Below are 13,388 nucleotides of genomic sequence, written 5' to 3'. Positions count from 1 at the left end.
CTGGCTCATATAACCTAAAACGTCTATGTTTATTCTATAAAAACAAGATGTTTCTTAAAATGGAAATTTAATCCAATATGGGTTGAGGTATATAATATTTCAAATAGGAAGAGACATAAGAGAATATTTACTGATTTACAGTGGGCTGTAAAATGAATCTGCATTTGTTCAGCTCTTCTGAATATTTCTGTGACTGGTTTTTGATATAAAATTGTACAAAAGAGGCAGTGTTTTTTTGACTCTGCTGGAACAAGCAGCCCTTTCTCTCATTGTCCTTCCAGTCAGGAGTTCAGGTTTACCGCGGGTCAGCCCCCTCTCTTTCCACATCAGGGGGAAGGAATCACACTGATCTGAGATGGAGTACCCCCAACCAAACCTTGCCACATCGACCCATGCCACCATCCTGGGCCTCTAATGGAAGTCCTGGGCATCCAGACACCTCCCCCGCTCCAACACGGGCGTCAAGTAGCGCTTCACTCATCACTGGAAGCAGCAGGCCTTGCATCCCTCCTTTTCTCTCCCTGGGACTGACTTTTTGGGAACATTGCAGGCAGATGTGTCCAGATGAGCACGTTTTAATTTGCGGGCCCAGGTTAATGCTCCGCCAGAGGCCCTTGAGGATCAATAGCTTTATTTCCCTAGAATGCCGGCGAGGTGAGAACCAGCAAACGGGGTGCTTTTAATACCGCCACAGTTCCAGTGACGACTGGGCTGTATTGATTGTGCCCATGTGGAACTACGTGCGCCTTCTGGGGAAGGATCTATTTGTGTCACCCTGGGCTGGGATGGGGGCTCCACTGGAGGAGTAGAGAGCTCAGCCAATGGAGGATGCCAAAAACATCAAAACAGCCATGTTTACAGATTACCCAAAGGGAAAGCAAATTACAGCAATTATGCAGGCTGTGGGAATACTGATATCAGCATACCTGCTATTTCACCTAGAGACTGCTTTTATGAGGCTAGAACACATACAAAACAGCACACTCAATTTGATTTGATGGCTAAACCCTCAACAAACGATGGGATTTAAACAAAGCACTGCACATCAGATGCATGCAAAACACCCTCTTTCTAGGGGACCACCCTGTTTGTGTATGTCAGGTCCAAAAATCTTTTCAGTTGTTGTGAAACTAGATATAATCGCTTACACAAATATCTGCGAGGCAAGTATATATCTGGCAGGCATAATGATGAACATGTAATATTGAATAGCATCTCTACCACCGTTTTTTTTTTTTTTTTCAAACAATGGCAATTAATCATTCTTTGTAAACATTGCAAATTGCTTTACAGAAAACTCATTTAGCAATGCAGCATTTATCTCATATATCAGCACAGAGACAACATACAGAGGAGTCTTATCCAAATCACAGGCCTTTGTTTGCAGCTGTCGCGACATATTCATGACTAGGGCCATAATAGTCAGATTCCTGTTATATCCCCCAGGGAGAGCAAAGAGAATGGTGTCACATCCAATTACTGCAGCCACTGTAGAGGTAAATCAAAACTCATGCCATGAACTCTGGAATCCAAGGTGCACACACACACACACTACATGAGCAAAGCGAGACAACAGGTATATTAACATTGATAAAATATTGGAAAACACATTCTCCTGGTAACTTGGAGGTCATGTATGGATCACACAGGGAAATGGGATTGTTGTCTGGAGGGTGTTAGCAACTGTCTTCTAAAACCATAAATTGACATACTACGTAAGATCTAGACGCAAGTGAAGCAGGCCACGCTTACTCAGGATTTTACAGTTATGGATTTGCTCACCAGCGTGCAGAAATTGAAATTGCAGATGAGGATGATATGATGCCCCTCACTGGAGGAGGAACAATTGGGTCACCAAGTTCACCTACACCTTCTCCTCAGCACCAATAAGATTTATTTATTTTTTTTCCTATGGAGTGAAGAGAGCGCCTTTGTTTTTTCCTCCATAGTAGTCTTTGGAAGGCATGGTGGTTTGGTGGTTGGAGGGTATCTCAGCAGTGCATAGCCCTGTTTCACCCTGGAGCGGTGCAAAGCTCCTGCCCAATAAAACAGGCTGCCTCCCCAGGGCCCCTCCCTCAAGCCTCCAGTCAGCGCTTGTTTTTGCACCATTTATTTAGTGTGACACATCTCCAATTAAACTGTGGAGGCTGCTGCATTCCCCCCATAACTACCTCTTATACCTCCCCATAGACTTTCTGTCACACTGTGAGTGTGGGTATGAGAGAGTGAAAGAGAGTTAGTAGGGGATAGAGAGAGACAGACAGATAGACAGACAGAGAGAGAGAGAGAGAGATCACATCTTGCCTGCCAGCTATGATCACAATGTCATTTTCCCCTCAGTGGCTGGGAGCCTCTTCTGAAAGGTGCCCTGAATTATAATTATCAAAATATTGAACAAGATAATCATCCTCATGATGCTGCTAGTTCACCATTTGCCTTACCAACACAGAATGTGCGTGGAGAAACACGGTCCTCTAATTTTTCTTGATTACTCATTTAGAACTACACAATCAAACAACTCTCTTTTTTTTTCTGTTTTTTGCAAGAGTACACTTTGCGAGAGTCTCCTTGCCTCTTCATTCTCCCCCAACGGCCCCAGACACAGTCACAGGAGGAGTGACATTGTCCGACCCCAATCCCGTCTGCAAGAGCGCAGCTGAGGGCAGCAGCTGCCAGGGAGGACTGGTGGGGGAGCGCCCAAAACGCCAGCTCTGCCAAGCCGAGGGGCCGGGGGGAGCCCCAGTGGCAGCTGGGAAGGGTGGGGCGGCCAGCTGTGGAGCAGCAGGATGTTGGGGTGACTAGGAGATGCCACTAAACCTGAGCAGGGATACACATATGAACACACAAGTGCATATAGTTTCTACATAAACCTGCTTAGAACGTTCACACCTCCTTCATACCTTAAAGCACTTCTGCTGTACCCACCCACACTCACACACTCACACATAAGCGCTCATCACTGACACTAAAGCAACCCAACCAGCCTGTGGCCCTCTTAACACCAGCACCACCCTCACATCACGTGCTTCGGCCACACATCTGGTGTACCATCTGTATCGCTCCCCCCAATGTGACAGGTAGTCTCTCTCCCTCTGTGGAGGGAGCAGACGGGGAAAGAGGGACACGGAAGGTAATTTTGGGTGTAAATGTGCTCTGGACCTCTCTGGATGCATCTGGACAAAGCAGACATGCTGCTGAGTGGGGAAGGGTCATTATCAGTTGGAAACTGGCTACCAGATAGCAGATGAAGACAAAACAATTAGATCATACTGTCACATTATGAAAGCACCAATAGTGCAGATCTTGTCATGAGGATGAACAATGTTTCACTTCTGTATTAACAGCACATCAATAAAAGGTCAGATGCTATAAATAACACAGGTCGTTCTTCCCATTTATTGTAATGTACAGTTATACATTGCCATGACACAAATGTGACCACCACTTCAATGGGGTGCAGAATGCAAAATATTAAAACAGCCATATAAACAATAGCGGAGGACACTGAATCCTCTTAATGCCACTGTACATATGGAAGTATGTAAAGTATACACCATAAAACAGATATCTAGACAGTAATATAAAACTGCACAACCAGTCTTTACTGTGACATTAAGGAATCCATTTCAGAACATTATTTTCACATCTTATGTTACATATTTGACAATAACAATCTTTAGTATTCACACACACACTATTTGAATGACATCAACTTAGACATTTATTCAAAAAGAGGAAAAGGGGCGCCAGCATTGTCAACATAAGAGTACTGGTCAGAAATACTATACCAAGTTTGAAGTTTCTCATTCACCACTTTGCAGTCAATGGACAAGACATGAGGTGCTTGTTCAGAAAAAACAAAACAAAACAAAAAACAAATCCCAAACTAAAACGAAAGGCTCCAGACAGCATCAATGACACATTGGCAGTGGCATCTGTTACACCCTCTATGGGCACATATGCCAAAACAGTGTCAATGGTCATTTTTCTGTCAGGTAATGTTAGAAATATTTGTTACATATTTTGTCACCGACTTAAAAACACAGCTCACCACAAAATATATAGCAATTGGTTTTTGTTTTTATTCTTGATATGCTCTTGGTATTTGTCCTTCAAGGAATTCCTGTGCATGTTAATGGACTTCTCGTTTTTACACTAAAGATGGATACACTGCGTCAATGAAGCAGCAGATCCAATTGTAGAATTACACAATTCAACTTCAGAAAAATGTGCTGGATGAGATTATGAATAAAGATTGTGGAAGAAACAAAAAAAAAAAACAAACAAAAACAAAACACTGACACATACACTTCATGAAATAATACAGCTGTAGTACTAGTTTCCAATGTCTTGTACAAAGTTAGCTTGATCTAAAAAGCATAAAATATATTTTAACAATATCACATACATCAATACATGTACCATGGCCTAGCAGGAAGTTTATCTGGTGCAATGTATTCAAATCTAAGCCCCCACACATTTCCCTACTGCTGGCATTATTGCTTCTTATAGACAGGGAGCTGAATGATAGAGAAACAATGCACCACAGTAGTTGCAAGTGTACATTTAAATAATCTCTGATATCCAAACTTTTGTTATAGCCCATTTCACAATCTGCAATGCTAAAGGATAAGGCAGTTCCATTTTTTAAGGCATTGCTACTTTGAGACATACTGGACCACAGGGCAAATCATGGACTTTGACGATAATATAGTCAACGTTCATGACAAACAGAATACATTTAGGAGCCCAAACAAAGGGGAAAACATGTCTTGTATTTTTTTTTTTTTTTTTTGAGTGTAGCATGGTCTGAGAGAACTTCTGTGAGCTGCAACCATCATTAATGTCTGCTTAGCAGACCAGAGGTCAGAGCTCCAGACAGAGATCAGAGCAGATCTGTGTGGGTTGCTGTGACCATCTCTCATTGCTGGTAATTTCCATACTGGCCCTGTGGAGAGAAATGTGACAAATTCATGTTACCGACCTTCTCAAAAACGGTAAAAGCTTTTATTCTATTCAAGTCTCAACAGGGTGCAAATAAGTATCTGTGGTTTCAACCATATCATACTGCAAACCGTGATTTATGGCTGCATTAGCTGGTATTAACCAGCAGGTGGCAGCATGGCCTCACAACTTGTGAGCTCAAGTCTATTTTGATACCTCAGGTTTTGGCAGCAGCATGGCTGAGGACAATATTCGTCATTATACAGTGGACACTACTTTCAAGTGAGACACATTAAGTGTGAAAACAGTAGTAGTTGAAGCATTTCTAAACAGGGGTCGAAGTATGGGTTTAGCATTAATGGAAAATGCAGTAGAAACAAAATATGATTTCATGGATATACATTTATTTCAAATATATTTTAGAGTTTTATCGTGAGCACAATAGTATTCAAAAACAGTGTTATAAAATTGCAGAGATTAAGGACACAGCCAAAGCAGGTAAGCATTTGGCTGTCTCAGCGCAGACTAAGCATGCTGTGTTTCTGGACCTCTTGACAATTCGACCCCTGGTTAACAACAACAAAAATAAAAAGAGTAAACAGAGTAGGAAAGAAAATTAATGAAGAGAGATGGAAGAAAGATAACGAAAAGAGAAAGAAGAAAACATAACAAATGCAAATTAAGGCTAGGTGGTCAAACATCTAGGTTGGACGTTGAGGTCTTCACAGCAACCATTACCTTTGCTTCTTACAGAGCTAGTCAGGGGTTCAAATCCCTGGGTCTTTATTTCCTCATGTGCCCCTGAATATTCAAAGATAAAGATATCAAAGTGTAGCTGTGGTCCCCACATGAGACCACAGGAAATACAGGGCAACAAATAGATCTCCTTTTAAACACTAGAGCAGTCTGCATCACGTTTAAGGAGAATTCCTCTTACAGCCCTCATATTTCACTGGAATGGCATACCATGTTAGCCAGGACATAGAGGTAAGTCAGGTAACAAGCCAAACACAATAGTAACAGTCTCTTTGGGAAAAGCAGATTTAATCTCCAAAATGATGACAGCATGCATGACAGTATTACCTTTTAACATTAACGTTTTATCTTAAACATACAACTATGTCTGGCAATAAATATATTAAGAGACAAACTAGGACCCATTTCTAGACAAGTCTCTGTGACTGTCCAATGTTGTAGGTATACTCACCTGGTCATAACCATAAGGGCGCTGCTGCTGGCCCTGTGGGGGACCAGGCTGAGGAGGGCGATAGGCCCCATACTGCTGTCCTTGCCCCTGGGGATAGTTGGGATACTGTCCTGGGGCACTTTGGGATGGACCTACAACAAATTTAAACGATGCATACTTTAACGATCTTCAGTAAACAGAATACCATTTGAAAATGCTGTTGCACAGAGCCAAAGCAGGCACTGAACCAAACTGCTTGTAATTGGCCAATATCAGCATGTCTTGTTTGTGATCCACACTGGGCAGTTTCTTTTAAGTCTAGGACAGTTTTTCCAAAAACTGGTAATGTAAAATAAATAAAAAAAGTCATAGGCCACACATATCATTAGTTCTACCTTAAAACAATATGTTGCATATGTAATCGCATAATTTGTAGAACAAGTGGATTATTCATGTCATCATATATCACAAACCTCACTGATTTGTGAGCAGTGAAAAACATCCAGGCCCAACTTATTGTCACACATGATTAAATAAGTTGCCCTGTGAGCTGTTTTCCCCCCCTTTTCTTTCAATGCAGGTCTTATCATCTGCCTACAGAGAGGTGTGACAACCAAACTCAGGTTTCGTCAAACAATGGAACCTGGTGTGAAAATAGCTCAACTTTCGCTCATTAACCATTTCAGTTTCCTACTTGTAACTGCGAGGACTCTGGGGAATCCCTGTTAGTTCATGATCACTAATGGGCGGCAATAAAAAAAGCTCGTGGATAACAAAGAAAGGATGGTGGGTCTATCAGACCCATTTGTTTAGGCTGCCTCCGCAATGCCCGAGTCAGTAATGAATGAGAATTAGTGAGTCAGGTTGGAGCCAGGCGGTGGTTCCCTAATGGAAGCAGGCATCAAGCCGATTCCGTTGGTCTTCATTAGAGGAGCAGGCTTCATTTAAAAAAAATAAAATTAAATAAATCACTTCATCAGCCCCCGTACTCTGTAGCTATCTATGCCGGCTCTGTGAAAGACTGAGCAAAGCTTGACTGGGGCTGAAGTCAAATGAGGCCCACGCACCATCGTTAGGCGCTCATAATGCCTTATGCTGTTGAGCATAACCTTGTGGGGGTCTGTGAGAGAAAGCATGTGTGTGCGCCAGATGGATCTCACCTCACAGCCTCTCTCCTGGCTCATTACTAACATCAGCTCTGGCTCCGACAGAGTGTGAATGATGGAAAGTTCCAATGAAAAATAAGGGGAGGAAAAAAGCTCAAGAAGCCGTAAGAACTTGAATAATAACGCCGTGAGTCAAACCTGCGTTAGACTATCTACGCTATATTCAATGTGGTTTAATCTCAAAGGGTGAGCCCTCAATGTGAATACCCTAAACTTAGAAAACACAGGTCAGGAATTGTTGTCAATAAAGAAACATAATTACTATTATTATTTGCAGCTTGCCTTTTCTACCAAACGATTCCGAAGTGTGATGATGTTTAAGAGACTTAAAATCTTGAAGGGTGACAAAAATTGCAAATTCCTTCGCAATTTGTTCAAAATGATAAGTTTGGTTGAGAGTTTGCACACACTTTACTTAATGGCTGCCTCCATCAGCCTAAGCTCCTTTCCCACTCCCCTTAGAACTGTGTGTCATATCAAACTGAAGCACCAGGAGAAATGCTGATGTAGTGCCAGCCACCAACACTGATTAAATTTCTCTTCCACCAAGCTCCAATCCCCTAACCATTCATTAAGGTGGTCCTTTAATTCCTTGCTCTTAATGATGTCTTGACATGCATCTGGCACAGTTACATTTCCAAGGGGCAGTAACCACCAACTCGCTCAGGAAGAATTATTATTCAACAGTTTAAAAAAAAAAAAAGAAAAGAAAAAGATGGCAGCCAAAGAGAGCCGATAGTGCCTCCTACAGGACAAATATATGTCCCTATTTGAGAAAAGCTTACTCACCATAAGCCTGCTGCTGTGGTGGGTAGCCCTGTTGACCTGGGTACTGCTGTTGAGGAGGATAACCCTGCTGCTGGGGAGGGCCTTGCTGGTATGCTTCCTGTTGCTGGCCATACTGGGCATTACCTTCGGGGGGCAGGAGCAGGCAATGTTAGGATTTTTGCTAACAACTAACAGCATAACATCAAGGCAGACAGACATTAAATGAAAATTACTTCTTCAACATTCGTTTAAAGTGTTCCATAAATTTCAGATGATGTGCTTAAAAAGGGAAGTAGCTGTATTTGCCAACACAGATAGTCACGACTGCAAATAAACATGTATTGATAGTATACATTTAAAATACTTTATACTTTTAGAAAACTACTGTTATTTAAAAGCATTGTTTTTTTATTAAATAAACAACATCCTTGAGAAAACTTATTTCAATATTTTTACAGAGAAAGTTAGGCATCCTTTCCAAGACAGCTGGAATTGCAATGAGGAAGACTTTACATAAAGCCTACTGATGACTTGATCAAGATATAGTGGTGACTATGACCTACATCAGCTCAACATGAGCACATAACACTCAATTAATTCAACTGAACTAAAAGACAAAATAATCTCTGTAGGAGAATATACGATTGGTCACATTATCGAGGAGAGTAAAAATGCACTTGGTTTTAGGAACTGTTTCTCAAAAATGGCTGGATTTTCATTATTTCAGAAGAGGAAAACACTTGTGTTTAAAATGTCAAAAAGGAAATAGTGTAGTCAGAAAGGAAAAACAAAAACATTTTTAAAATTAGAAATATAGAGAATGAACACTAAACTTTCAGATTCATGTAAGACCCTGCCTGACTTTTCTTGCACAAACAGGTGGAGCACCAGCCATGCCTGGGGGTGGGTGCATTATAAGAGTAGCTCCTAACTTATCAATAAGCTGCAGCAGCTTGGAGAATGGGGTGAAATCTGGCATGTGGACATTTACTACGTGTTAGATACCATTTATTGTTACATTCCAAAGACCATTAGATTCCCCAGAAAACAATGAAGAAACTGACATTTTAGTTTTGTCACAGTCTCTTTGCATCATTTGTGTTTTAACACAACTCCTGGGTTCATTGTCTGTTGGTTTTCTCCAGCTGACTGGAGAATTCTCCTACCTTCTGAGGCCCCCTGTCCTGCGTGACTGTACTGGTCCCCATAGTAGTCTTCCTGCCCTGGGTACTGCTGAGGGGGTCCTACATACACATACACAACATACACACAAGTAGATTCAAGGTGTTGTTGGGTTGGTTGTGCGAGGGGGAATAATAGAGAGGATGGATTCCTTGCTGCCAGTTCTTATTCAAAAGTCTGCTTTGGGTCACTTGACTAATTTTATAATCGGAGGTTTAGGGTTTACATGTCTTGATGGGAAGCCTGTGAGCTACAAAAGTCAAAAGAAAAGGAAATTGAAAGGGTCAATGAGTAAGAAATGCAGGAGGGTTGATTAGGGAGAAGAAATACCAACACTCACAACATGCATACGCAACAGAAACATTCTGGGGAATATACCTTGCTGTGGGGGTCTGTATGGTGGCATTGGCCTCTGTCCCATGACATGGTTCCCTTGGTTGACCTGTCCCATCATACCCATTGGGTTTTGTTGCCCTTGGTAGTGCTGTCCGCCACCACCAGGAGGCATGTTGTACTGCTGGGAAGGAGGCTGCTGGTGCATCATAGGGCCTGTGGTCCACCGACAAAGAGTTAAAATAATCAGTATAGCAGAAAAGGTTACGTTTATTATAACTGCATAATGTGCAGCAAAGAGCAGCAAGACGGATAAAAACACACTGGAAATCAATTCAACCAAGTGGAAACTACTAAATAAAATGTTTTACCTTGATTGGGTTGCATGTTCATGTTTGGCCTTGGCCCATAGTTTCCCATGGGCTGGCCTTGGGTCATGTTCATTTGGCTCTGAGCCGGCATGCCCTGGGAGGAAGGGACAGTATGATTGTACCCACCCATTGAGCCATGGCTGCTGGGGGGGATATTCATTGAGCCACTGGGCATGTTTGGGGGCTGATTGGGGCCTGGGCCGGGACCTTGCATGGGCATGTGATTAGGCCCTGTAATACAATAGCACACATAATTTACGATAAAAATCACTTGTGTATTGCACACATTTAATATGCTGAATTTCAATAATGTTGTGATATCTGTGGTTTTTCTGTTTTGTGGACAATTGTAATCTTTCAGTTCAATTACTTAGAAATCAGCTCTTTAAAAAACAAATCCCTCGGCTGTTACATTATATAAATTCCCAAACATAAACCCAACAAAGCTTATATTTAAACAATACAAAACAGATAACAGATATCAAAAAGTCCAAGACAACCAGAGCTGACAAACGGGTGACATCATCCTTCAACAGAAAGACCTCCCTCACAGCTCTGTGGTGTTGCTAGGCAACCCAAGTGAGACAGGGACTGAAGAAGGCTAAAGAGAAAAAGATATGAAAGGGAAGTTGAGGGTGAGGGGTTACTTACCAGGCATCTGTCCATTCATCTGGTTTTGCATGTGTGGGGCTGGAGGGCCACCGCTGACCATACCCTCAGAGGGCATGTTGTGACTGTGAGGAGGCTGAGAAGGGGGTCCACTTTGGTTCATCCCACCAGGGCCCATGGGCATGTTTTGAGTAGGTGGCTGCAGGCACATAACACAGACACAAAAACACACATCAGCTGGCTAGAATCACATCTGAGCCTGAGTCACTCAAAAGAGAAAGCACATAGAAGCCAGGATCTCTACACAAATAAAATATTATCTGTTATAACTGATGTGCCTTAATAAATCAAGGATGACAAAAAAGATTCAGCATGATTAAAGGGGAAAATAAACAAACATGTAGCACAATACATACATACATACATACATACTTTGCTTTGAGAGACAAGAAACACAAATATGTAACAACGTGGACACATGCCACCATTACTTAAATTCACTCTGGGCTGCTGTGGCTCAACATATGATGGGACAGCACATTCACAACAAGCATCTAAACAAACCGCTTACCTTTTATAGGCTAAAATGCACACAGCAACTTCAATGAGCAACATCTACTGAAGGAAATACTAGTTTTAAAGGATATATTTTATAATTTCAAAACGAATTATATTTTTAGCAATCACCCGAAACTAACAAGGAATTGTCTCTTCTCGCATGTCAAATCAGTCTGCAGCCTGGAGTAGCTTATTAGTCTGGGCCATCAAAAACACATCAACTGGACACGCCTCTATACTGAATCACGTGTTTCTTTATTTCAAACCACTTGAGATATATTAAAGAATTTACCCCCAGCAACTAAGTTCTACAGTGCAGATGGAAAGGCTGAACAAGGTTGCAGACTGTATACACGAGCAGAGGTAACTCATTGTTGGTTTCAGTGTCTCTGTGAGGACTGCTGATACTATTAATTAAGGAAATGATCAACGTCATGCTTAAGGAATTGTCAGCTCAGTGTTTGAATTCCAGAATGTTTGGGGGGAAAAAAGGTTAAGACTTTTTCCTCCTAATATGAGTCAATGCTAAACATGATGAATTGTGCAATTTTTTTTAATGCTTTTACATCAGAAAATATTTATTTTATAGCGTTAAAACCATTCCCCTGTAATGTAAAGGGGTAATATAGCTTTGGCATCTTTGTTCAGCATTAGCATATTCTAAAATATTTTTATTGAATATCAATTGAGACCATAAGCCCAAACTAATACCCAAGTGACACGTGCTTGAGATGTTCTAATACTAAAGCTCAACAATACTTTATGAGGGAGAGAAGTTAATAAACAATCATCGGACCCCAATACTTACAGCAGGAAGGAGAGACTGCATGTTCTGATTGGAGTCTGCTATCGTGGCCAGGTACACTAAATTTCTGTGCAGCATCTGTTGATATCTGGGCAGGTGAAAAAATATCAATACAGTTTTATAATCAATATGAATTTGAAATGAGTGCAACGTGCAGGGAGGAGGGAATTTTCATAACTTACTGTGAACATTCTGCTGTTTTGCCTTTACTCTGAAAGTCCATTATACACTGAATCAGCTGGTTGTTTTCGTCCAGTAACTGAAATGAGATTTATATCACGCGTTAATATTGTAGGCTAGAACATTTAAAATATAGACAGTAACGTTAATTCATTTGGTCGCCGACGCTCATTCTGCTGTAACATTTGGTTAAAAACAACTGGGAGCTTTAGGGGCGTTTTGTAACATTTAAATGTGGGTTTCTAGCTAACAAAAGACTCGTCTCGCCAGCTAGCGGTTTCCCAGCTAACAAAACCACAGGCCTCCATTAATTTCAAACAAAACTGCTCGTGTGTGTAATAAATCGACCGATCTATCGTCTACACATGGCGTCCTGACTCCAGAGAGGTTCATATTCACCGCGCTTTGACCCTGCAACATTGTTCCCGATCTGTTCTCAGTTGGACTTGGATGGGCACTGCTACATTGATTAGCTCAACGGCTAGTAGCGTCTGGTACCATAGCCTCCATTCGGCGACGCGCTAAAAGATGAATTACCTTTTGTATTCCAGCGGGTGTTATATCACCTTTCCCACGCTGCCTGTGAGGTGCAAACGCCACCGACATGGTGATACTCAATGAGATTTAACTGAACTGGAACATAAAAGTCAAAACTAGCCAACGCACCTAACAAATCGGTAAAACTCAGATCAAACAGTTCAGAATAGGATGTAATTTCGTAATGCAGTGGTCCGTTTGAAGGGGGGATACAACACATTCGACAACAGACTCGACGGCTATTATTTAATTTGATCACACTAAGATAAGCGAGGTTCACATTTAAAAGACATACACTATAACACGTCAACACATGTATGTAGCAAATTCAAAGCTTAATCATTTTTGCTCATTTCAATTACAAATCCACCCATATTTTGCATAGTGGAACAGTCTAGATCGACTCCAAAGGCCACGGTAGAATGACTGCTCAACAAAAAGAGAAAACAGTTAAAGCGTAATTTTTTTCTGTAAAACTGTGTTTTTTTTTTACAATGTACAATAGGCAATAACAATATTTTATTATTTATTTGTGTGTTTAAATGTATCCTCATCAGAAGCTTAAACCACATTGCCCAGCCACCATTAATATGCCTACTATGAAAGTTTGTACCAAAGTAGTAATGTTAAGTCTTTTATGCGTTTTTACCTTTGAATAATAACGTTTGTTTTGCATATAGTTTTTGCGAAAAATGTGAGTGTTATATTGTATTTTTATTGGAAATAAATTCAGCCGGCCCCTAGTTTTG

At 41.2% G+C, this 13,388-nt stretch overlaps 1 protein-coding gene across 5 annotated transcripts; it reads right to left on the bottom strand.

Moving 5' to 3' along the window:
- Window positions 1-3,366: 3,366 nt before the first annotated feature.
- ss18 (SS18 subunit of BAF chromatin remodeling complex) lies at window positions 3,367-13,008 on the bottom strand. 5 transcript variants are annotated; one of them, XM_067475541.1, is made up of 11 exons: window positions 12,640-13,006; window positions 12,105-12,181; window positions 11,926-12,010; window positions 10,602-10,758; window positions 9,951-10,181; window positions 9,625-9,795; window positions 9,231-9,308; window positions 8,086-8,208; window positions 6,152-6,282; window positions 5,683-5,745; window positions 3,367-4,948 (listed from the first exon to the last, which is right to left on the bottom strand). In XM_067475541.1, exons 1-10 carry the CDS (start codon window positions 12,706-12,708, stop codon window positions 5,728-5,730), a joined length of 1,140 nt encoding a protein of 379 aa, XP_067331642.1. In that variant the 5' UTR covers window positions 12,709-13,006; the 3' UTR covers window positions 3,367-4,948; window positions 5,683-5,727. The 5 variants fall into 5 exon arrangements, with proteins under 5 accessions (XP_067331642.1, XP_067331641.1, XP_067331644.1 ...); XM_067475540.1 differs by lacking the exon at window positions 5,683-5,745 and having other exon boundaries at window positions 12,640-13,008; XM_067475543.1 differs by lacking the exons at window positions 5,683-5,745; window positions 12,640-13,006 and adding an exon at window positions 12,502-12,537.
- Window positions 13,009-13,388: the final 380 nt, after the last annotated feature.

The sequence above is a fragment of the Channa argus genome, chromosome 14 (genome assembly GCF_033026475.1).
Source record: "Channa argus isolate prfri chromosome 14, Channa argus male v1.0, whole genome shotgun sequence".
Classification (NCBI taxonomy): domain Eukaryota; kingdom Metazoa; phylum Chordata; class Actinopteri; order Anabantiformes; family Channidae; genus Channa; species Channa argus.
The sequence above is the reverse complement of the archived record's forward strand: the minus strand, read 5'-3'. Positions and strand labels throughout refer to the sequence as shown.

Bases quoted from the DNA above. Each gene is read 5' to 3' on its own strand.
- ss18 (XM_067475540.1), bottom strand. From the start codon at position 12,708: ATGTCGGTGGCGTTTGCACCTCACAGGCAGCGTGGGAAAGGTGATATA. The intron at 10,759-11,925 runs GTAAGTATTGGG...ATGTGCCTGCAG, and splicing joins TGCAGTCTCTCCTTCCTGCT to CCACCTACTCAAAACATGCC. The intron at 8,209-9,230 runs GTAGGAGAATTC...TGCCCCCCGAAG, and splicing joins AGGACAGGGGGCCTCAGAAG to GTAATGCCCAGTATGGCCAG.